The sequence below is a fragment of the Macaca nemestrina genome, chromosome 5, assembly GCF_043159975.1.
Source record: "Macaca nemestrina isolate mMacNem1 chromosome 5, mMacNem.hap1, whole genome shotgun sequence".
Classification (NCBI taxonomy): domain Eukaryota; kingdom Metazoa; phylum Chordata; class Mammalia; order Primates; family Cercopithecidae; genus Macaca; species Macaca nemestrina.
The window spans coordinates 78378110-78404097 of NC_092129.1; the positions used below are offsets into that span (position 1 = coordinate 78378110).

Here is a 25988-nt window from a genome sequence, read left to right on the forward strand (position 1 = left end):
TATTTGAAGTCTGTCATTCTGGCTCTTTGGAGCACACATAGAGGTTTGACTGAGACTCACATTTGCTAATTCTAGAAGCTTCTCAGTACTCCAGGCAGAGTACTGAGGGCACTCTGGGTTTGTTTCTCCTATCTAACTTTGGGGAAATATCGCAGGTGGGAAAGAGAAACCTAGTGCTTGGAGATCACCCATTTGAATTAAAGCTCATTTGTTACCAAGAAATACAACTCAAAGCAGAAATGATCACAAAGAGATAACGTTTTAATAGAACAAAGGAACAAAGAGTAAAGGGAAGTCTTCCTTTGAATTTTAATGAATGATGTTTTTTTCTGATAACAGACATCTGACATCAATCACTTCTGTGGGAGAAAGGAATCAGTTCTAAAAGCCTGTACTAACATAGATTAAGATGAGATCTCCCACTTTAACTTCTAGTTTCTTTCATTCATTCAGTAATAATTATTTGTTGATTTCCTGCTACGGACTAGGCTCTGCACTACATGCTGGGGTTACAGTGGAGAAGACCTATTCCCTGCCATCTTGAAATTAACATAAACCTAGTGACCAAAGAAAAGTCCCTGATGTTGTCCCTCTCAGTTCTCCCAGCTGTCAGCCACCTGCCCTTACCATCCAACCCCTTACCAGACACAGCCCCTGGGATAAGGGTCTCTGGGCTCTGCTCCCATCAAAACTGCCAGACCTTGAGATAAATGTTTCCACTCAGTCAGTCCTTGAATATTAGCCAGGGTCACAGGCCCAGAGCCACAAAGAGAGGAGGCCCTGTCTGAGAGGAGCCATGTTTTGGGCCCGAGAGAATTTGAGTGAGTCATTCTTTCCTTGGATGAGAGTGTTTTTTACTTGATTCAATCACCAACTTCCTATGTCTTTAGCACATGGCTTGACTAAAAACAAGACAGAGTATTATCAGCTCTGAGAGAACCCTGCTGATGGCAGGGGCCCTTGGGTGGGGAAGGATAGGGAATATGTCCCTAATTTTTGTATTGGCTGCACTAAGCACCCCGCATGGGCTCCAGAAATATTCGTGATAGTGAAGCCCATCATGGAGGATGTGGGAGCAGGTTTCAGACTCGGGGCACTGGCTAACCTACAGCCACTGGGCTGACAAAGCTTTTAGTTTTATTTTAATGATGAAATTTGAGACTTAACATTTATGAGAACCATTATCAAATATGTTTGCCAGTATGACAAGGAAAAATTCTGTTACCAATCAATTAATTCATACCAGTTTTTTAAAAATAGAACTAATATTTATTTATTTATTTATTTTACTTTAAGTTCTGGGATACATGTGCAGAACGTGCAGGTTTGTTACATAGGTATACATGTGCCATGGTGGTTCGCTGCACCCATCAACCTGTCATCTAGGTTTTAAGCCCCACATACATTAGGTATATGTCCTAATGCTCTCCCCACCCTTGCTCCCCACCCCTCAACAGGCCCTGGTGTGTGATGTTCCCCCTGTGTCTGTGTGTTCTCATTGTTCAACTCCCACTTATAAGAATTCACACCACTTTTGATTATCACAAAAGAAATGGGTGTTCTTGTGCAGAAAATATAAAAGAAAAATATTACAAAGATAAAAATTATATCACCAAGGAATCATTACTATTTTTTCGTTCTTTTCTTTCTTTTTTGTTTTTTTTTTTAGGCAGGGTCTTGCTCTGTCGCACAACCTGGAGTGCAGTGGCACCATCACAGCTCACTGCAGCTTCGCCCTCCCCACTGCTCAAGCATTCCTCCCACTTCAGCCTACCGAGTAGCTGGGACTACAGGCACGCACCACCATGCCTGGTTAATTTTTTTCTTTCTAACTTTTTGTAGCAACAAGGTCTCCCATGTTGCCCAGGCTGGTTTTGAACTCCTGGACTCAAGCGATTCTCTCAGTGCAGCCTCCCAAAGTGCTGGGAAGAATCATTGCTCATAACATCTCTTATATTTTGCAAATCATTAGTTTTTTCAAAATAAAATTCTATCCCACATATTATTTTGTAAACTGCAGTATTTTAGCAAACATTTATTGAGAACATTTTAAAAGTTTCATTCCATGTTCTTCTATGGCAACCTTTTTGGGGGTGCTTTGTGTATTCTGTGATTTAGGTTGTTTTTTGTTTATCTTCACTACAAAGAACAGTTTTATCTTTAACTTTAAAAGATCCCTGCTTGAGTAGTTGAAGCTAAGATCTGGCCCCATGGAAGGCAGGCCTTTGGGTTGAAGAAGTGATAGACTGGGGAGTCAAGAGATCTCGCACCCACTCTTGTGTAGTCTGACTAATTAGGTTAACCATTTGGTGCAAAATGGTAATCACAAGCCTTATACCTTCCATAGCCCCTAAGGTTCTCAAACTTGTGTTGAATGATGTGGAAGGAAAGCTGTGGGGCCTCTTGAGTGTGGGAGGCTGTTCTCCCTTCCTTACCACAGGAATGGAATCTTAGCTTTTCTTCCTGTTCTCTCTCCATGCTCTCTCCTCCCTACCTTTACTGCAAATTGATGTCCAAAGCTCTAGTTTACTAGGTCTTATCCTAATGAGAGAAAGGGTACTTTTTGCCCCTTTGTAATCATGGCCATATCCATAATCACAGGTAAGCACTCCTCCAACCCAAAGCATTGTACTGTTCCAGCAGACTGATGCTTTAAGTTAGAGATAAAGCAGTTCTTAGGATTGTGAAATGTCAGAGCCATAAGTGACCACAAAGATGATCTAGTCCCTTGTTTCATTCTCCCGTGTTATAGACAGTCAATGATTTCACCCATGTCATTGGGTTAGTGGTAGGGCTGGAACAAGGGGAAGTGCCAGGAACCATGAGGTGGAATGATGAATTAGAGTGTCTTTGGGCACAGACTGCCTGGGTCAGACCTGTATCTACCCACTTCTAAGCTGTGTGTCCTTGGGCAAGTTATTTAACATCCCTAAGTCTCAGTTTCCTTATCTGTAAGATGGGGATAGCATCATAATACCTACTTCATTGGATTGTTGTAAATGGGATACAAAATGAGAAGGGTTTCACACGTAATTCTTCAGTAAACGTTAGCTATCATTGTTATCACAAAGGTTGTTTTGGCAGTAGCACTGACTGCCAGTCTAAGACAGAGTCCTCTCGATCTGATGCTTGTGTTGGAAAACACAACTCTAGGACAAAAGCCATTTTCAATGTGAAGGATGTCTTTAACAGCAGCTGACAGAAGGATTACTCTTCAAATGGAGGCTACTCTAAGTAGATTTGCATTTGGGAGGCCCCCAAATTAACTTGCTCCCTCTGGTTGCCTCCTGCTAACCACCAGCCCAGTAGCACTTGTGTGGAGAGAGTGGAACATGCTGCTTGTGGCCTGAGACAGAAATGTAACCACAGCGCCAAAGAAAATTAACAGCGTGGCACAACCTAAGCACCCTTTTCATGGGACAGTGATGTACAAGACTTAGAGAGATGCTAGCTGAGAGTGGTCACTTTTCTTCTTAACAGACCCCTCAGCTAATACCAGTCATACCATCAAATTTCTTTTCTCTTACATGTTTAACTTAAATTTTTCTTGGAATTAAAAACATTTAGGATTTTAAAAAATATTGATTTAAGTTATTAAAGGCTATGTTCCTGGTTGTATCAAGAAAGAAATCCCAGTACGTTTATATATATATATATATTTAAATAAACGTGTGTATATATAGATATATTTAAATAAAAATTGTAAATATACATTTAAATAAAAATATAAATACATATTTAAGTAAAAAACATAAATATATATTTAAATAAAAATGTAAATATATTTTTAAATAAAAATATAAAGATATATTTAAATAAATATATTTACATATTGATTAAATTTATTAAATTACATAATTTAAATGAATAATTTATTAAATTAAATGTCAAATATTTTGAATAATATGTTTAAGTAAATAGATGTTATTTACCTAAATGTATATGTAAAATGTATATATACACATATATATTTTTTTGAGATGGAGTATCGCTCTGTCGCCCAGACTGGAGTGCAGTGGCGCAATCTCAGTTCATTGCAAGCTCCGCCTCCCGGGTTCTTGCCATTCTCCCGCCTCAGCCTCCAGAGTAGCTGGGACTACAGGCGCCCGCCACCACGCTCGGCTAATTTTTTATATTTTTAGTAGAGATGGGGTTTCACCGTGTTTGCCAGGATGGTCTCGATCTCCTGACCTCGTGATCTGCCTGCCTCGGCCTCCCAAAGTGCTGGGATTACAGGCGTGAGCCACTGCGCCCAAGCAATCCAGTTTTTGTTGATTTCAGTTGTAGGCTTTATTACCAAGTTGGCCTGTTAGATGACAGTGGCTGCTTCCCCCATGCACCCACCTTGAGGACAAGGACAATGGTAGCCCATCTGGGAGGAGGCAAGGAGGTTGGGCCTGAGGATCAGAGTGAGAAACGCTCACAGAGCTGGGGAGGAAAACCAGCAACTCCTTTCTTTTGGGTAGATTCTGCCGACCCTTTTTCTTCTGTTATAGGACTTGGAGAATATTTCTGATTACTTAAGAAACATTTTTTTTTTTTTTTATCCTAAGAAACTTTTTAGAGTGAAAACTGGTCTAATATCTCAGCCCATTCCAGGTGCTTCAAGTTCAATGTAGTGTGGCATGTATGAGGCCACGGGCGTGAGTATAATAACCACTGCAGCTGGGACACAGATGCTATCCAAATTTAAATCATCCATCGTCTTTCTTTTCTTTTCTTTTTTCTTCTTTTGTTTTCCCTTCCTTCCTTCCTTCTTTCCTTCCTTCCTTCCTTCCTTCCTTCCTTCCTTCCTTCCTTCCTTCCTTCCTTCCTTCCTTCCTTCCTTCCTTCCTTCCTTCCTTCCTTCCATTTTTGATGGAGTTTCGCTCTGTCACCCAGGGTGGAGTGCAGTGGCGCGATCTCAGCTCACTGCAACCTCCGCCTCCCAGGTTCAAGTGATTCTCCTGCCTCAGCCTCCCAAGTAGCTGGAATTACAGGCATGCACCACCAAGCTTCCTGGCTAATTTTTGTATTTTTAGTAGAGATAAGGTTTCTCCATGTTGGCCAGGCTGGTCTCAAACTCCTGACCTCAAGTGATCCACCTGCCTCGGCCTCCCAAAGTGCTGGGATTACAGGCATGAGCCACTGCACCTGGTCCATCCATCCTATTTTCTTTTCTTCTCCTCTTCCTCTTTCTTCTTTAGTGAAATCAATTTATACGAAATGAAAAGGCAAACTACCAAACCTGCCTTTTCCCACACAAAACAACAAAATTTGATGAACTAAAGTAGTGAACTACTTCTTGCTCAATTAATTACAAGGCTTTGACTTAAAACAATTTTTTATATTTTCATAATAAATTTCAGAGGAGAGATTTCTTACATACTTCTAATGTGCTCTGCACATATATTCAGAGAAACCTCAAGTTGTTAATTGCAGTTTTTTTCACTCTCAGTAACTGGCCAGGTCGTGGCCTAAACCTTAATTAGCCCTGGTTGATATTTAGTCCCGGCTAAATTTGTTTGCTGCTCATCCCTACGAGTAAGCCACATGTTCGTAGAATGGATGTTTCATCTTGTAGGAAATACCTGTGAATATGCCAATATCCCAGAGTGGATGAAATGGGCAATGGGGAGCCCTGCTCCACTTTACAAATAGAAAGGAAAAGAAAAGGTCCCTTTGCCAGCATAAATTGATTTCCCACAGAAAATGCACTGGGGCATGAGAATGAGTAGTCACCCTTTCCCTGTTTCTATCCTGTGCAGGTCCCACCACGTTGAGGTGGGTAGAGATGCCTACACACACACACACAGGTCTGGAGCCAAAGTCAGGGCCAGCTTTAATGAACTGTACACATGTGTTGTGGGCAGCCGCTGAGTTAATGTGTACAAACATGGTGTGTGCACACACCTGGATAGGCACACTGCTCTGGGAATCACACAGGCTCTCCTGAACAATGATGCTGTTGTAATATTTCTTTTTGTTTTATTTGTTCAAAGTCAAACATTCACTCTCTCAGATCACCAGTGTCTTATAAGCCTGGTGTTGGCCCACACTGCTGCAGGATTGGGACAAAGAGATGATGTTACAGTCTGGTTTCTATGGCAACAGAGGAGGGGTAATGAAAACTGAAATGTTGGAAACACCCATTCTAACCATTGTGACATAATTCAGGTTATTACAAGGACGTAACTACCAAAGAAGCAGAAGTGTCATTACCTTGCAGCTCATATCGACAAAAAGCTACACTGCACATTTCTCTTAGTTGGGCTGCTAAGAGGAAGGAAACACGAAACACACACACACACACACACACACACACAGGCCTCGTTTTCTGCATGTAAAATGTGTGTGTTCTTTAAAAGCCAGTGGTTGGCTGGTTTTCCGGACATGATGTGGTTGAAGCTGTCATCGTAATGGAAATTCATTGCTGTAGCTATGGTAAATCGAGTTTTCTGCCTGTGCTGAATGCATTAGTCTAATGAGATGTTTGCAGCTGGAGCGCAGGCTGCTGGAGACTAACTGTGAGCTACTAACACGGGTGGAAGATAGCTTTTGCAATACTCGGTTTGCATGTGCTGAAAGTCATCTGTCTTCTGAGTCAACACTCCTGACCTGGTAAACAACCTGCTCAGGGCTCTGGTGAACAAGCTGTAGGTAAGGGAGATGCACAATTGGAGGCGTGCCGTTGACACGGGATCTTTCTCTTGTAACTGTCAGCATGACAGGTTACCTGTTTTAGTTTTTCTGGGTTGCATGCCCACCTCTATGGCAACGCACAGGAGTGTCCTGCACTAAAACCACTGAGTCCAGTAGGTGAACTTTAGTTCCTCATATGCAAAGTACAGCATTTGATTTATTAACCAGATCTCAGAGGGGAAAATGTAACATTGAATTACATAGTTTATAAATTCGGGCTATATACATGTTCATTACTCTTTAACTCTGCATTTAAATACCTAGAAAGTTATTTTTTTCCAAATGTGAACTCAAGTAACTGGTTAGTTATTTTTTTTCCCTTCACGATAATTTTGCTTTGTTTTGCTTTTTAATTTAAAAAAACTATAGTATGTCTTGGGATAAAAATATTTGCCTAAAATTTGGTTATTAAATTGGTATGTTATGAACATGTAAAAGTGGTTTTTTTCAATTTAATTTTATTTCAAATATGCCAGGTAGAATATTTTACATGTCTTTGTGCTGGTATTTCCTAATTTATCAGGCATAAACAAGAATAATATTTATTGCTAGTTTCTGGTTTTAATTCGTTTTTTGGGAAAAAACCTGGTGACTATGGAGTATTAGCAGCAGTTTTCCCAAGCTCAAAATCACCTCCTTCCCAGGTGGAGTGCTGCGATTTGAACCAGCTTCCATGTGCTCCTCCCAGAGCATGAGGGGTCCTTTCCAGGTTGCTTGCTGGCTGGACAGGAGCAGTGGATGAGGCCAGGGTGCAGGCTGCTGAGCTGTTTTGCTGAGTTGAGGTGCTTGAGTCAAAGTTCTTTCCACTATCTGTGATCATGAACGAGAGGTGTCTCTAGATTCCATGACGGTACTCATGAGGGTTAGACAATCGGTGGCTTTCTGAGAAAGTGGTTTTTTACTGATCTCAGACACTACAGTACTTGAGAAAGTAATCCAGGCACTTGAGAATCAGGGTGTTCTGTTGTATGCTGTTTTTCTTTCTTTTCAACCAGAGGAACCATTTTTGAAGAATGAGGATTATAGCTGTGTTTTTTTCTCCACTTTTTTTTTTTTTAAAGCAAAATAGAATATCTGGAGTGAAAGCATAAAAATGTAAAAATAACTATAAAGGAATTCTTAATGTGTTAAACTATCCGGGGGTTATAAAATTTCTGTGGAGCATTTTTTATGTTGCTTGGTAGAATGAGTCTGAAAAAATGAGGGGCTATTTGAGCAACAGCAGCTGGGTGAAGATTACCTGGAAAATCGGTACTGTGTGATCGTCTAAACTCAAATAAAAGGTTAACGTAGAATCTTCAGTTTTAGGGAAGTTGGTGGCTGCACAATCTTTAACTTTTAAACAGGCTTTTTGACAGATTAAAAAAAATATGAATGTGTTTTCTTTAGCTTTTTAAATTGTGTATGCAGATGAGCTCTGAAATATTTTGGTAAATTCATCAGTTTGCTTCATTTGTGGAATTATAACAAAAGTGCAAATCCCACAAAAATCCAGTTCTTTCATGTTTAACGTGTTTACATTTCTTCCCTGTGCCCCCAAAATTACTTTTATCTTGCTGCAAAAAAAAAAGAAAAGAGTAAATGAATGGTAATAGAAAGACAAGAAAACAATAAGAGAAACAAGAGTAAGTTGCTTTTCATCATTTCTTTGCTTTTGATGGTGTGTTTTCGAGGCCAGGGAAACCAGCAGAAGCAGTTTCACTTTCTGGTTCTCGACTCCTGGGGGCGAGGGTGAAAGGCTGTCTCCTCTAGCAAGCGGCAGGTAAGGTAAGCAGCTCAGCCTACAGAAAACAAGCCAGACTTAAATACTGTCACTTGCTGCAAGAACTTTTATAATGAGAGTTCAAAACAATATTGACTTTAAAAAATATTCAGTAACATTTCCTATTAAAAAATTCAAGCACTACCCTAAAGTACAAACACTTTTGTAATTTGTAAAATTTGAAATGATGAGAAAATCATCTCTGCTGTTTATGTATTTTTAATCTCAATTTTGGATCTCAAATACTTCATTTCAATACATTTAAGGAAACTTAACTGAAGTTCCCTGAAATCATAACAAGGAATGCTCGGAGAGGAATAACCTTTCTGGGAATCTGGAGGCTGAAATGTTAGAGCGCTTCATAGGTCTGTTTACAATTTTGTGTGGCCTGAGGACACATCACACACGTGTCCACGCATCCTTTATGACAGGCACCTTAGAGAACTTTTGGTCCAGGCAGAGGTGGTGGCTGGAGCTTGAAAGGCACTTACAGGGCCCTGTTAGGGATCTGCGGGACAATTTTCCTCCCCAAGTCCCTGCCCTTGGAAACCTCAATATCACATGGGTAGATACCAGGGAGCTGGGATGTGCCCATCTCACTCCACAAGTCCCGAAGAGCGTGGGAGGCGATGCTACCCCTCACTGGGCTGGGAGCCTTAGGATAGCAAGCATCTCCAGTGTCATTCTTCCCCTGAGCCCTCAGATTGTATTTGGGGATGGAATGGGAAAGAAGGGAAAGGAGATGAGAAAAGACCCTCTTTTAATCTAATTATCATGGAGCATAAAATCTTGTCTAACATTTTGCGGATGAAGTTTGTGAAAGCAATTGCCTTTGGTGTGATCACACAAGCTTCTCTCTTTTGGTGGGCAAATTCGACATTTCTAAGAAGGAACTTTTAAAACATGCCTCCCTGGACATCTTCTTTCTTCATTCTGCAATCTCTCAAAAGGCTAGTTTTAGATTTACATGTTTTTTAATGTTTTCATTGCCTTCAAAAGCAGACAGGTGAGGCGAGGCGAGGGGGATTAAAAATAGCCCCTGGGAGAGACATTAAACGGCTTGGTACAGATATAATGTAACAAAAGCCACCAGGGTATGTAGTAAATTACTCTAAATTTTAATTAATGAGTCACAAAAGCCACACCACAAGCTTTAAAAATTACCCTTTTATCAATAAGGTGATAATTAACTTTCTCTGGTATTAGCAGTTCTCTCAGCCCCGGGGCAGTATGCAGCCTAGTAAGTTCTCTGGAATGCTGCCAATTTTTAACAATTGGTCTTTTGGCAAACCTACTGGATTTTAATTCAAACATCTATTGTGACATTTTCCAACGTGGTCCACAGACCATTAGGATCACCCAAATCATGGTAAAATTTCTGAGGTCAAAAGAGTAGCTTGGAATGTTTGAATTGCATTTGAATATGTCACTTTATCTTTCTTCTTTTTTTTCTTTTCTACCTTTCCCCACCCCAAACTTCTGCATTTGCAAGAGCGCAGTACTCCAGTCTGCTGTACATCTCTACTAGAGTCTCTGCTGTACATTGCCGTGGCGAACCCTGCATTTGTTGATATGCCCATACCAAGTCCGAACGCCTTGGCTGCCAGCCAGTGGGTTCTAAGCTTTTTTCGTTGTTGTTGCACTCATCTTGGTTTCAATTCTGGCAAGGGCTCACTCCATGTTTTTGCAAACTCTCACCCGTGGTTTGTCAAATGCTGATCTTTAGATTGAGACTTGAAGAGGCACTTTGGGCAGCAGGGCCATTTTGGACATGCTTACAGAGGCTTGGAATTTAGCTTCTTCTGATCTGCATATATTAATGTCTGAAGAGGCACAGACAGGAGCATTCAGCATTGCAGAGCAGCCTTCCCCACAACAGCCCTTCTGAGACATGCACACGCACACACGCACACACATGCACACACACACACACACACACACCCCTCCCAGTGCTGCTGGTCACTGGTGGGTGGCATTCAGGGACAGCCTCAGGAGGGACACTGCTATTTGGGTATAGCATCTGGAAGGCAAGTGGTGATGGATGCAGATCATCCCTTCAAAAGTCAGCCTCCTCTCTTCCCTCTGGATCTTTCAAATGTTAGCATTGCTGGGCTCCTGCTTCTCTCAGCCAAGAGACGTGGCCAGGGCTGGATACCGGTGACAAGGCTTCCTGCTGTGTTAAGCAGGCAGTTCTGACACAGACAAGAACATCCCTGCCTTCAGGCAGATGGGGTGGAGACCAGCAGCAAGCTGCAATTGTGCATTCTGGAATAAATCAGCACTTAGCCATCCGGAGAAGCCCTTTGCTACTGCGGAGGAGATAAAACACCTCTTGCTTCTTGGGATGATTATTTCTTGGGCTACTGTTTTAGGACAGAAAGGAATTTACTACCCGGTGGCAGTTCTCACTTTGTATTAAGCTGAAAAGTCATTCCATTGAGTCCATTTGACACTCTGAAGTAATGGGAGCAGATTTTGACAGCCACATTGCATGTTTCCCAGGGATGACTATCACTATACCAGTTTTACTAGTTGTCTTTTAGCCCAGTGATAAGAAACCATATAAACTCCTCTTTACTCTGCCACCAACTCAGACACATGCTGCCTAAATTTTCATTTGTGGGGAGGCAGATGTGATTTTTTTTTTTTTGGCAGTTGCATTTTTTGATCAGCTAATGCAACCCACCATTGCTGATTTTCAAGAATGATTGAACATTCCTGCAGCCAGACTGTCTTAGTCTTTTGAGAAATTGGCTGGGCTGAGGAGTGGTCTTACTTTTTCCAGAAAGCACACAAGACAGAAGCAGAGGAGTGGAGCAGGCTGTTACGATAAAATTAGTATGCCGGGAAAAAATAGTGTCAACACTGTGCTTTGAAAGGTGGTGATGTTGTCTGCTTAGCCCCGCGATGGTGACTCAACTTTGGGGAGCTGAATATTTGGTAAACAAAGCCTTGCCCTTTTCCTCTCCCTGTGCTGATCATTACAGAGAAGACCTCATTGTTTCAAAACAGAAATATATGGCCTGAAAGTAATCCTAAAGAAATGTGCAGCCTCCCATGAAGATGAGTACTCAACTTGGGAACAAGGCAAAGAATTGCCTTGGCTGGGTCTAAATCCAGCCAGGGGAAAGTGGTATGGAGCAAAGAGGCAGTGGGATAAAACAAAGAGAAAGGAGCCTGTTCCTTCTCCCTTCCAACCCAGCACTTGACCTTCACTCTCCCTCTCACACCCCCAGTGCAGTTCAGAAAGGATTCAGTAATAACTATGAGTACCATACAGCTCTCAGCTCATAGACCATAGGGGCCTTTTCTTTTGAATTGAAGAAAAGATTTTCTCTTCTCCTGTCCTCTTTTGTCCACAGGTCATCCTGGGACATCATCGCTCTGATGAGAAAACCAGGGTTGAACACTAAGTTGTATGTTTTTTCCTGGTGTCTAGAGCCAGGGCCTGCCCCTCTCACCAGGCCCATGAAACACTTGGAGCCACCACGTCTAAGGCCCTGCCTTGGATGCAGCTTCAAGTTGGCCTGGGGCTGGCCTCGGGATTTTAATCCTGTTTTGACAAGGAGTCTGCCTTGGTGAATAAGCAAAGGAAGAATCAGAGAGAAAAACACAAGGCGAAAGCCTATTCCAGGCCATTCATGCTTTTGGTTTTGGAGACAGGATTTGGGGGTCAAGTGACTTAATTCCTTTGGGCCTAACCATTTCTGAGTGATTATAGGACTATAAGAATCATTCTCATTCTTTGTGACCTTCCAAAGAAGATGCTGACCTCTTTCCTTCACAGTTCTTTAGGATTTAGTGCCCTCATTATTGGGAAATTTTGGTGATGTCAAGGCTTTATCAAACAATTAGCTATTAAAACATGCTGTTGATTCCAAAAAGAATAACTCACAAATGTTGCACAATGCGTTGGGTTTATTGATCAGTAAAGAATTCCACTGTGGGAATAGATTTCTGTCATTTTTTCAGCCATGAGAAATCTGTGGTCATTTGTTGGATTCAAGCAAGATTTGGTTCATGCTGTTGCCATTGTGGCCTGTGCTGGGGGAGTTTGCCTTGAGACTTAGGAGTCAACAGAGCAGCCATCTGGGCACTGCCCCTTGTATTGGAAATTCTCCCTTTCAGATGCCAAAGGTGCCCAAGCATATTTGACTATATCACTTTTAAGACCTCGTTTGCAAAAAAGCTTCAAGTGGAAAGCTGTAGATAGCGTTAAATTTTGGTATGCAAATTACAAAGCATAGAAACAGTGGGGGAAAAAGCTGGTTCTAATGCTCGAAATCACCACCCACGGTGTGAAAATATAGCTCTTGTTTTGAGTGTCTTAACATAATTAGTACCAGAGACTTAACATAAATAAAGAGGGCAAACGGCATGGTGGGGTTGTGTTGGTGCCTGATGTGGAAATGGTTAATTGGTCCCACAGTGAGAAACTGTACAACCATGTGTTGCTTTAATGAGACCAGGTGAGTATAAACTCTCTCCAGGGATGTGAAGTTAGTACTCGATTTGGGAGGTGATATGTGTGAGAATATGTGGGGACCAATGATATGATGGTATAGAGGATTGGTTCTCTCTTTCTAGGGCCCTCTCTTTTAGTTAGAAGTCATTTGGCATGAACCCAGTAAAGAAGAATAAAGCAACTAAGAGTGATCTGACAGTAGAATAAGAAAAAAGTACATTGAGTGATTTTTTTTTTTTTCCTATGTTTTTTTTGAGATGAAGTCTTCCTCTGTCACCCAGGCTGGAGTACAGTGGTGCGATCTCAGCTCATTGCAGCCTCCGCCTCCCAGGTTCAAGAGATTCCTGCCTCAGCCTCCCAAGTAGCTGGGATTACAGGTGCCCACCACCACACCCAGCTAAGTTTTGTATTTTTGGTAGAGACAGGATTTCACCACGTTGGCCAGGCTGGTCTCGAGCTTCTGACGTTAGGTGATCTGCCCACCTTGACCTCCCAGCATGCTAGGATGAAGGCGTGAGCTATTGCACCTAGCCTACAAAAAGGTACATTCAGAAAGGTTTGTCTAATATGTATTTCCCTGGAAGCAGCCCAAATCTCTGTTCAGGTCAGATGCTGAGAAATTGAGTTCTTATTCATTGGCTTGGCCTCACGGTAGTGTGAGATTAACTGGAAGTGTAATTGTTTAGAAAACATATTTCTGGGCACAGGTTAGGTCATTGTTTTTATGACTATATTTGACATTTTCATGCCTGAAGGAAAAAAAAAAATTCCATTGGACCAAAGACCCAGCTGGTCCCTGTAAATTTTTAACAGCAGATAACACAGGTTATGGAACTTCCGGGACAAAGTTAAGCAAACTCAGGCCACGTTTTGGCAGAGATTTCCTGTATTCTGCGTGTGTACTTTGTGAATTGAACATCAGTTTCAGGGGTTTTCTTTCTCATCCCTGAGAGTGCAGATTTAAAACAGAGTAAGGAAACTTTATGCTGGAATCGTGGTGCCACTGAAGTCCCAGACCATGTTCCAGCTAGCTCACTCCTCTGTGGAGAAGTTAAAATGACAACGAAACAATATGTTTGAGGGAAAAGCATCTAACATTCAAGGAAAGAATTAAAAGCAAAAATCTATCCTCTGAGAAGTGATCTCGAAGTGAATCCTGGATTCTTAGACTGAATGGGTTTCAAGGCCTCTCTCCCAGGTCAAGGCCCAAACTCCCCGCTAACGTCTCGGAAGGAGGCAGACAGCACAAGACTCTATCCTCCCATTGTTAGGAAGCTCCAGTTGTTAGCAATTTCCTACGTTTCTTCTCCAGTACCTTCTTCCTCCCCTGAGAGCCTACTTGTGTGTTCAGAGCTGCACAGAATCCATGTAAATGGAGCCGCATGTATTCCAATTCAGAAAAGCCAGTTTCATGGCCACCAATGTGACCTAGGGCAAGTATCGTGGCATCCCTGAGCCTCCTCTCCTCCCTGGAGATGTTCTTCCTGTCAGTCCCCACTGCTGAATGGTTCAAAGGAAACTATGTGGAAAAGGGCTTTGTAAAGCATAAATGCTGTACGGATGATAATACACATTTGCATCAGTTGAGCATGATGTGCTCAGGGATGCGGAGGGAAGCATGAAACATGCTTTGTCTTACTTACCATGTTTGATCCACACAGGAAGTCAATACAGGAGGGGCTGTTTTTACCGCCAACATACAGATGGGGAAACTGAGGCTTATATTACACATAACTAACTTATTGAGGGCCACACGGCCCTAGGAGTCTGTGAGTCTTTCCTCCTCTGGTTTGAGCAGTGGCCGGGGCATCCGTGTCTTTTCACCTGCGAGGGCTGAAGAGAAAGAACTCTTTCATGCTGAGCGCCAGCCTCTCCTGCTTGGCCTGGCAGGGCCACTCCAGGTCCGGCAGGTTCCAGAAAGGAAATGATTCCCTGGTGTTTCCACTTGGAAAGGCATTTTTGATCTATGGAAAATTTCTTTTAAAGCAGTGAGCTCTTAGGCCTATTAGACCCACCCCCCATTTTTATTGCAAATATATTCAAGCACCTGGTTTACAATTCTGAGGTGAAATTCCTGGATAATATAACTCACTCCCACCCATAAGTTTCACCAAAAATTAATATAATGTCATAACCAAAATATAAAGAAGAATGAGGCAAAGTATTTGCTAATTACTTCCAACGCAGGCACCTGCCTCTGGGCAACAGAACGAAGTGATCGGGGGCTGACACCTGCCCCCAGAAGGTCAGGCCGGGCCACCCCTCCAATGCAGGCTAAGTCAGAGGAGTGGGATTGGTGACTCAGATAACATGAGCTGCTGCGGGTAGTGTGATCTTCCAAAATGATACACAACTATTGGAATTCTGAAGAAAATAAACAGTTTTCCTTTGATTTATGTACTAATGGCATTCCTGGAAAAGAAAGTGTAAAATGTCTATTACAGCTGAGCAGAAATATCTATTGCTTATTTGTAAAATAAGTTAGTCCCAGGTTCAGAAAAGCGGGGTATTCTTATACAGCGAGACAATGCTTTCATTGTGTGGGACTGCTCCATCCATTGAGGGACACCCAGCATCCCTGGTCTCTGCCCTCTAAGTGGCAGGAATGCCCACTCTGCCCCCAGCATTGTATCAGATACAACCATCACCGACACATTTCCGAAACGCCCCTCTGCCAAAGCTGTTACCATCACTGTTCAGCACCTGTGGATCAGAGCGGCCACTCATTTTACTTTCTCCTGCCTCCCCAAGCACTCTGATTAATTAAGGCTTAGAAAAAAGATGGTTCTGTTTTGCCAGTTTCCTGCATGATCACTATGCAGAGCGCTTTCAAAGATCATGGGAGGAACTTTGGGGTGCCCTTAACATTCTAGGAAGATGCTTGCTAGTGAATTTCTTCTGAAAACTATAGTTTCTATCACGTGTCAGTCTCCTTCAGATTATGCATAGGCTTTATCACATGTACAGTGTTTTAGAAAGCACCTTTGTACGGCCTGGCACGGTGGCTCACACGTGTAATCCCAGCACTTTGGGAGGCCGAGGGCGGCGGATCACTGAGGCTGGGAGCTCGAGACCAGCTTGGCCAACGTGGCGAAACCCCGTCTCTACTAAAAATACAAAAATTAGCCAGGTGTGGTGGCACACACCTGCACGCCCAGCTACTCGGGTGACTGAGGCCTGAGAATCGCTTGAACCTGGGAGGTGGAGGTTGCAGTGGGCCAAGATTGTGCCGTTGCACTCCAGCCGGGGTGACAGAGTGAGATCCTGTCTTAAAAACAAACAAACAAACAACAAACAAACACCTTTGTAAAATCCTCACTATTCTGTAGGTTGGCTTAAAATGATTAACACTTCCTGAGGGACTGTGATGGTATTCACACTTACCGAGGGACTGTGATGTTGCAGGCATTGTGGGTATCCACACAACAGCCCAGAAACATATCACCATTCCATGTCACAGACCAAAAGGCAGAGATTCAGTGAGCTTAAACAAATGTACCAAGATCACCTGTTAAATGGTATAACTGGGTCTCAAATTCAGGTGTGTCTGACTTTAAAACTCACACCTTTTTTTCCAGTCTGACTTGCCACTTGAATTAAGTGGCTCCACAGTGAACTTTTTTATCCATGTTGTTGAAACCCCATTCTGAGGACTTTCTCCTTGTTCAATACATAAGAACGAGGTAAGGGAATAAAGATGGCCACAAATTCTTTGACATTCCTTCCATGGAGATGTGGAGTCTAACTCCCCTCTCCTTGACTGGCATGTGTTGCTTGGCTCTTGGGATTGGTGGAAGTGACCTTCCAGGATGGATACATGGAGCCTTGCAGCTCTACTGGGTCCTTGGACGCTAGCTCTTGGCACCCTCAGTCACCACGGGACTGCCCTGGGCACCACTGCCCGGAGGCTGCCATGCGGTGAGAAGCCAAAGGCACATGGAGAGGCTCTGGAGGAAGAGACACAGAGAGAAAGAGGTGGGAGACATGGAGGGATCAGACACATGGGTGAAGAACCCATCCTGCATGTGTGGACCACCACGTCCCAGCCACCCCAGCTGCTGCCACACAGACCACAGACAAACTGCCCAGGCAAGCCTCTCTGAATTCCTGACTCACAAAATGGTGAGCTATGAGAAGCTACCAAGTTTGAACTTGTACTTAATGCAGCGACTGGTAACCGCAGCATGTAGTCATGGCATTCTTTCTGTTGTATTGTGCCTTATTTTTGATGCCTAAGAAAGAACCATCTTCCTGCCAAAAAAGTAGGCAAAAATTCACTATAAAATATAGTTGACCTCCATTTGGTAGAGATTGAAACGAGAGAGAGAAGGTTTGTTCCATGACCATTCTGTAAACCATTCCCCACCTCCACCCTCAAAATGTACCCAGTCACACCATCTGAAGTGTGTTTTCAGTGGGCACTGTTATTTTAATGTGTATTTAATTTTACAGTTGGTTTACATATATACATATACATATATATGTAATATTTTTAGAGATGGAGTCTCACTCTGTCACCCAGGCTACAGTGTAGTGGCATGATCTCAGCTCACTGCAGCCTCTGCCTCCCAGGCTCAAGCCATCCTCCCACCTCAGCCTCCTGAGTAACTGGGACTATAGACGCCCACCACCACCCCAAGCTAATTTTTTGTATTTTTGGTAGAGACAGGGTTTCTTCATGTTGCCAGGCTGGTCTCGAACTCCTGAACTCAAGCCATCCTCCTGCCTCCACCTTCCAAAGTGCTGGGATTATAAGCATGAGCTATCTTGCCCAGCCTATATTTATATTTTTAACAATAAACATGTGATTTGAATTTATTAGTGTGACATAAAGTTTCATTAAAATGTATTCATTTAAATAGGCCATTTAAAGATTTAGTAAATATTAGGAATGCAGGAGGTGTACTAGTTAGGGTTCTCCAGAGAAACGGAACCAATAGGGTGTGTGCGTGCGTGTGTGTGTGTGTCTGTGTGTAAAGAGCTCTACTACTAGGAGTTGGTCAAATGATTATGGAAGTCGAGAAGTCCTGAGATCTGTGATTGGAAGCTGGAGATGCAGGGGAATCTATGGTATAGTTCAGTTCAAAAGCCAGCAGACACGAGACCCAAGAAGAGCTCATGTTTTAGTTTGAGTCTAAAGGCAGAAAAGAAAATGTCCCTGCTGGAAGGCAGTCAGGCAGGGGGAAGTCCCTCTTGCCCCATGGAGGGCCAGCCTTTTTGTTCTCTTCAGGCCTTCAGTGGATTGGGTGAAGTCCCCCCACGCTGTGGGTTGTCATCTGCTTTACTCAGTTCACCAATTCAAACGTTAATCTCTTCCAAAAACCCCCTCACAGAAACACTTGGAATAATGTTTAACCAAATACCAGGGCACCCACGGCCCAATCTAGTTGACACATAAAACTAAACATCAGAGGAGGTATCGGACATGGCAAATATTACAAAGGTTGCACCCCAGGTCTGAAGCTTGGTAAGCACTGCTTTGAGCTCTAGACTGTCCCCGTCTCTGGTATGGAGGGTTTGGAGCTGACACCCTGGTGGGATTGTTCAGTTCATCTACGGGGACTGTGATCCTCTGACTGTTTTCCAGAATGTCTCCTGGGAAGGTTATCTTTCATTTTCAGAGCATCTTTTAGAGACTGTCGTGACTAATTCTGGGGATATTTGAGCCACCCTTCAGAATTCCAGCTGCCCTCCAGGGAGAGGGAGTTTCCCGGCAATCCACCACTGGCCACTGTGTTTATCGTCAGTGCCTCAGCTGCCCATAGATCTGCAGTTAAGGCTCCCTGCTGGCTCCCCCACAGGATCACATGTCACACAAACTTGGTCCTCTAGTGAGAGAACGTCTGCCCTAGAAGTCAAGATTGTTGGAAACCCTGTCTCACTATTTAATGTTAAGTCTGGCTCAGTGATGACACAGATGAAACTGCTCAATTCAGATGTGATGGTTAAAATATGACATCATAGACGCTATGACCGGTCCATGTCTCACAACCATTAAGGAAGCTGGACGTTTTCATGTCCCCCTCTGGGTTCTGCTTGTTTAGATGATGCTGTTTGGCACCATCAGTTTCACTTCCCCACTGCCCACTCTGTGAATTTGTGTCCAGACTGCCCCCGGAAGCAGAAGAAAAAGTCTTTAGGTCAGCAGTTTTACCTCTTTGGCCTCTTTGACTGGAAGTGTCATTGCAGAACAGAAAATCATTGAGGGGACCTTCAGAGGGATTGAAGACACATTTTTTTCCCCTTTAGGCTGATGCCTTTTGATGGGGGCATTTTGGGCAGCCCTCAGCTTACACAAAGTGCTGCAAATCAGTATACCTGTTATTGCTATTGCTGTCACTCTGTCTTCTGCTGTCTGAGACAGGAATGGAAGCACCCACCGCTTAGAAAGACAAGATGTGGTAGGGCTGGAGAGAGGAGTAGGGGTAGGCTGATTCAGAAAGTAATACGAAGAACACCAGGAACCACAAAATGCAATCAAGAAAACAGGCAAGTTCATAAAAACAAGTTGTATTTATTTTGACTATATATTAATAGGATGGAAACAGTGGTGATCTGGCTCCTGTGTTAAAGAAGAAAATGTATTCACAGTGCTGTATCAGTCTTGTAGGGCTGCCATAACAAAATCCTGCAGACGGGGTGGCTTGCACAGCAAAAATTCATTTTCTAACAGTTCTGAAAGCTAGAAGTTCAAGATCAAGGTGCCAGTGGCTCTTGTTTCTCTGAGGCCTCTCTCCTTGCCTTGCACGTGGCTGCCTTCTCACTGTCCTCATGCAGCCTTTCCTCGTTATGCTTCCACTCCTGATGTCTCTTCCTTTTCTTATGAAGACACCAGCCCTATTGGATTAGGGCCCCATCCTTATTATAATACCTCATTTAGGCTTAAGTATGTCTTTAAAAGCTCTATCTCCAGGCAGGGAGTGGTGGTTCACATGTGTAATCCCAGCACTCCGGGAGGATGAGGTGGGAGGATTGCTTGAGCCCAGGAGTAGAGCCTGGGAAACATAGTGAGACCCCCATCTCTATAAAAAGAGAAACTAGCTCTATCTCCAATTACATTTCACATTGGGAGTTATGACTTTAATATATGATTTTTGGGGTTGGGGGAACAACTCAGTTTATAATAGTGTTTAAGATTTCATCTGACAGTTTAATCTGTTTCCCTAGAAGCGATCAATGGTAAATGTGTTTCATAATGGCCTATTATTACTTACCAAACACCTGAAATTTCTTTAAATTTTAGGCCACTCACATTCCTGCTGCCCTCATTCCAGATAGCCAAAGGACTTCAGGAAGGTTTCAACTCTACCCCAGGGCAGAGAAGACATCTGTCTCCAGATCCCTCTTAAAGAAGAACTGGAATCTCCACCTGTCTCTTTCTTTCTGGCTCCCACTTAGTGCCCCTCCCTGCCCTCTTCCTGCCCACAGCAGTGCAAGTTCACAAAGTATATCCCAAGCGATGAGAGGAGGAACCAGCAAACAAACCTGCCTAGGATCAGTGATTTTCCTGGGGCTTTGCTGGTGACATTCTCTATCCACATGTCACTTGATGCCTCTTGACTGAAGATTTCCAGGCAATTCTCGGTCCCACCCAGTATGGCAGGCAGTGTGGGGAGGGCCACAGTGAGAAGAGCGAGCCTGGGCACACTTGGAGTTGGGCTTCTTACCTGATAGCCACAGACTCCTCTTCTTCACACCTCTCAAGGTTGTGTGAGCCTCCAGGACAGAGGCTGATGCTCACAGTGGTCAGCACCAGGGCTCTTCTCTATCTGCCCACAAGCAGCCAGCCTCTGTCTGTTTGCTAACTGCCCCCTCCCCCTGACCACGTGAGCACAGTGCCTGGCATAGACACCCACGGGTTTTTCAGAGGGCTCAATGAATGTAGAGAACACCAGGAAACACAAAATGCAATCAGTAAAAACAGGCAATCCTCCCACCTCAGTCTCTCAAAATGCTGGGATTACAGCTGTCAATGGAGAGAGAGAGGACAGTGAATAATTATGTGAGGGGTTAGGCACTCGAGGGCTTCCTCGACTAGCCTACCTGCATTCTGGTTTTGAATTTCAACTGCTTTAATGGACATCTCCACCTACCTGTTCCACAGGCATCCTGAACTCAACGTTTCCAAAACTGGACTCATCATTGCTCCCTTTCGCATATCTTCCCCTTCTCCTTTTTTCTGTCTTCATTAAAGGTATCACTGCTTCCCCAGCTATCCAAGATAACAGTTTTAGAATCCCAAACTCTCCTCACCGCGTGCCTTCCAATTGGGAAATAGGTCCTGATGGATGTTACTTTCAAAAAAGTTTTCTGCATTTTCCCTTTCTCCATCCACCCCTTGGTGGCCCTTCCTCAGGCTCTCATTAGCACCCTTCACAGGGTCCACCACAATGGCCTCCTGCCCTGCTTCTCTGCCTATATTTTCTCCTCCCTTTAACCCACTTCACACATTGCACTAAGATTATCTTTATAAGATGCAGTTCTGATCATCTTAGTCCATTTGTATTGCTATGACAAAATACACTAGACTGGGTAATTTATAAACAGCAGAAATTGATTTCTCAAGGTTCTGAAGGCTGGGAAGTCCAAGACCGAGGTGCCAGCAGGACTGGTGGCTGAAAGGGCTGCTGTCTGCTTACAAGATGGCGCCTTGTTGCTGTATCCTCTAGAGGGGACAAATGCAGTGTCCTCACATGGCAGAAGGGATGGAAGGGCAAGAGAGTGCTCCCTTCAACCTCAATCCCTTTGATAAGGGCACTAAGGGATCTGCTCTCATGACTTAATTATCTCCCAGAAGCCACGCCTCTAAATACTGTTGCATTGTGAGTTAAGTTTCAACATGAATTTTGGAGGGGACACTATCATTCAAACCACAGCGCTGATCTACTCACCCTAGTGCTTAATAATCTCACGTGGATTCCATTGCTCACACTGATGGTTGCCAAATGTTTTGCCTGTGTTCTCCATTAAGTCATCCCAATGCACATATATATTATTTATAATTATTTAATTATTAAAATATTCTTGAGTGCACATCCCCAACATATGTATATTTACGTATATTGAAAGATTACCTACATACTACTATATTAATGCATTATGCACATTATAAAACATACGCAAAGATAGAAATGAAAAACGCCACATGAGCCTTTTGCCCTTCCCTGAACATTCTCAAAGCCTCTGCGTTTTTTCCATTTTCTCTTCCTGTGTCCTGGAGTTCTCTTTTCTCACTTCTCCATGTGATGAAGTTCTGTATGTCCTTCAAGACAGCACTCTAGGCTGGGCACAGTGGTTCATGCTTGTAATCCCAGCACTTTGGGAGGCTGAGGTGGGAGGATTGCTTGAGGCCAGGAGTTTGAGACCAGCCTGGGCAACATGGTGAGACCCCGTCTCTAGAGGGAAAAAACAAAAAACAAACCAGCACTCTTTACTTCACCCCTGGGACCCTGGGTCTCCACACAGACTGCCTTGGTGCCATCTTTATATATAGTGTTTAGAACCTTCACCTTCTCTTGCTGCATGATTTGATAGTATCTTTCCAATGGGCAAGGAGGAAGACAGAAGGTTTTGGGGTGTATGTCATTGTGGTTGCCAAGAACAAGTTGTCATAGTAACATATCTTTCCTTCCTTGTGAAACATTCCAAAGAGGTTTTCTTCCTCTTCGGCTTTCCTCTGACTCTGGGGAAAATACATCGCATCCCCTGCAGAGGAGCTGCAGAAGCAGGCAGTCAGACAGACACAAAGGGTGGGGCGTAATTGAGCGAGATGTGCAAAAGTCAACTCAATTCCGAATATCAAGCAATTAGGCTAATGTAATTTAGAACAACGTGATCAGTGAAGTTTGTGTTTATGCTCCCCTCAGACTGTAATTAATTCATGGAAGTGTTGTAGGTTGTTAAATTTTGTAAACGGATAATAGAACTGTTCTTTGAAATAAAAGCAGTGGCAACAACCTAGTCATTTTACAGTAGCGTGAATGAAGATAATTACAGTTTGAGAGAATGTAGCCCCCTTTCCATGCAAGAACAGGAATGGATTGTCTTCGGCTGGGAGTTGCTGTGAGCACAAATTGCAAACAAAGTTTATGTGCTCCGCGGGGAAATGGCAGAGCATTTTCCCCATATAGCCGAGGAGAGTGCTTAACTCACTTTTTAGATATTTCTACCAGTGTCCTACAGGGAATTGTGCTAATAAATATGACAATAACTTTGTAATGGGACAAGAAAGGCTGACACAGCGTTTTGTTAATTTGCGTTCAACATTTGCTGGGAGCTTTGTAACCCCTGAGCAATGAAACAGGAGCATATTGGTTGGACTGCAGGCATTTTAATTAGAGGTCCTGGGAATATCTCTGTGCTGTGGCAGCTAGATAAGACCTAGCCCCTCAAAGTTTACCCAAGGCGAACTTCCCTCCTGGCCCTCAGCAGCCATTAAAAGGTCTTGCTAGAGGAAGGGACCTGGGGGAGGGAGTGCAAAATTTCTGAGGGGAGGAGAAAGATGCCTGGTGGGCTGGCGTCCAACAGCAATTAGCTACTCAGCTGTCAGCGCCCAGAGCCCTTGTTTTAACAAAGTGGTGGCAAAGTTTGACAGAAATGGCTTGACACCATGATGGATCCCAAAGCATATTGTAAAAGGGTCTTTTTACTCTTGCTACCTTTTCATCATCTGGCTTAAATACAATGGAACAATAAAGGCATCATAAATCAAAAGCTGTTAGCACACATGGCCCCTGAAATTTATGGGTATTAAGTCAAAAAAAAAAAAAAAACCAGGAACATTTCATCAGATTATTTTTCCAGTCTCTTAAGACTCATTTAAATTTCCCTCCTCTCCCTACCCTGGTGCTGCCAGCTATTTCATGCACAGGAGCACCTGAGCCCAGGGTGGAGGGAGCCAACTCTGCCAGCGGGCAGGCGGTTCATTCCCATGAGGTGGGGCCTGAAGCTCTGTCCAGCTGCAGGCACCACATGGGCAAACAGCCAAGAATCTAGAGAAACAGATGGCAGCTGCCCGTGGGTCAGTGATGCAGCTTTGGGAATGACCGTGTCCATCCACACTAAACCTCCATCCTCACCTCTTTCACCATGAGTCCTGGGGCTGGGAGTGGGAGCTCCAGTGGGAGATGGCGAGATTATTTGGAGGTAAGGGGCCCAATGCCAGGCTGGGTTGGGGACTAAATAATCAAAGCCAGTCACTTCTGTGATGGGCCAGTGCCAGCTTTGGAGGCCCAATGCTAAGTCCTGGAAGGCCCAGTGCAGAGTAGTGGGCCCACCAGAGGCCAGCATTAAGGAGCAGAATCCCCACTATGCTCTGGGTAGTGGCTGATAGAGCTCACCATGCCAGTGGAGAAGAAGAAACCGGTTGGTGGCGTTACTTATATTTGTTAATTAGTGAGCCTGACACATAAGCATCGATGATAGGCAAGGCACATGGAACAATTCATCCCGATGTGCAGAGACACAAAGTCAGATCAGTGTCCAAAGGGCCAGAAGTGGGCTTCCTGCTCTTCAAGGATCACCTCCTCCAGGAAGCCTGCACAGGTTGCTATGAGGAGCAGATGAGCATGTGCTGAACACTCTGAATATAATATGGATTGTCAGACTGAGCTCTTGCTCATTGTTTATTAGAGGGGGAAATCTCTGTTTTGATTGTCCTTGAGTTGAGAAGGGACTCTTAAGTTGAAAGCTTTCTGGACCTTTGTTGTGTGGCAAAAGTAGCAGGCAGCTGGCACAGGTGCCTCTATGGCATCACCTGGCCCTGTGGTAAATCCTATCTTATTAAATGAGGAAAGAAGAGAAGAGAAGTGGTGTCTCCTTAGCCACTTCTCTGAGCTTGATGGGAATATATGACTCAAGAACTCATAATCATGACCTCCATGACAATCCCTCGGCTCACAGGTTCTGTGACCCCCGATCCATCCTGGCTCTCCTCAGAGGTAATGTCTGTCAAATTTCAATGCCATTGTTCTTATTATAATTAGGGATATTGTATTTCAGAACCAGGCTGCTTTTTCATCAGGCCTCATTGCCAGTATTACAGCTGCTTTGTGCTCTTAGATCTGAGGGCCTATAAAACAGCTCACCACATATGTACAACTTTACGTCACTCTTCACTGAGCTAAGTTGGAAAATTTATAGTTCTAAAAACACAGAATCAAGTTGAAAATGTGGCTTTGGCTGAGTCTGGGCATAATTGGGGTTTTCAAGTATAGTTTGACAGCTTTCATGTAACAGAAACATCAGGACCCACAAAATCAGGCCAGTGTCAGGATTTCAGGTGTATGAAGTATTTCAGCAGTGGCTGCCATTCTTCACTTTCATTTAAATGGGGGTATGAAAATGGAAGGATGTGATATTTTCAAAAGGACACAATCTCAGTCCTCCTCACAATTCGTGAGAATAAGCATGCTGCTAAAAAAGATGGTATCTGATGTTTTCTCATTTATTCATTTAGACTTTGTTATCCCTGTAGTTTAGGCACTGTCTTAGAATAAAAGATAAGTAGGGTGTGAGCCTAGCCTTCATGGAGCTGATGGTGTAGCAGAGGGGTTAGCAAACGTTTTCTATAAAGGGCCAAATAGAGAACATTTCAGATTTGGGGGTCACATGGTTTTGATGGCACCACCCTCGATAATCACCCCATGCCGGCTCCACACCCCTAACTCTCCAGTACTCACTTCCTCCCTCAAGCCTACTGATCCCTCTTTTTGCTTCCTATAGCCATTATTTCCTCACCTGTAAAATAGGTAGGAATGCCTCCAGCACAGGCTTATTGTGAGGATGAGCTGAGTTGACTGACTGTGTAAAGCCCTCATTCGGGCTCTGGCTCCCACTTTGTTTAGTTTCAAGACAGGGTCTCACTCTGTTGCTCAAGCTGGAGTACAGTGGTGCGAACACAGCTCATTGCAGCCTTGAGCTCTGGGCCTCGAGAGATCCTCCTGCCTCAGCCTCCCAAGCAGCTGGGACCACAGGGTCACACCATCATGCCTGGCTAATTTTTTCATTTTCATAGTCTCACTATGTTGCCCAGGCTGGTCTCAAACTCCTAGGCTCAAGCAATCCTTCCGCTTTGGCTTC

At 43.6% G+C, this 25988-nt stretch overlaps 1 protein-coding gene across 11 annotated transcripts in view; it reads left to right on the plus strand.

Annotated features, from left to right (window-relative positions):
- Positions 1–6321: 6321 nt before the first annotated feature.
- Positions 6322–25988, plus strand: part of LOC105478755 (Scm polycomb group protein like 4) — a 120583-nt gene continuing 100916 nt past the window's right edge. For 4 of the 11 annotated variants that reach the window (XM_011736381.2, XM_011736380.2, XM_011736386.2 and 1 more), the window contains exon 1: positions 6803–24847. In XM_011736381.2, the coding sequence (XP_011734683.1) occupies positions 24694–24847 (154 nt within the window). In that variant the 5' untranslated portion in view covers positions 6803–24693. The other 7 variants (XM_011736383.2, XM_011736389.2, XM_011736385.2 and 4 more) reach the window with 5 other exon arrangements.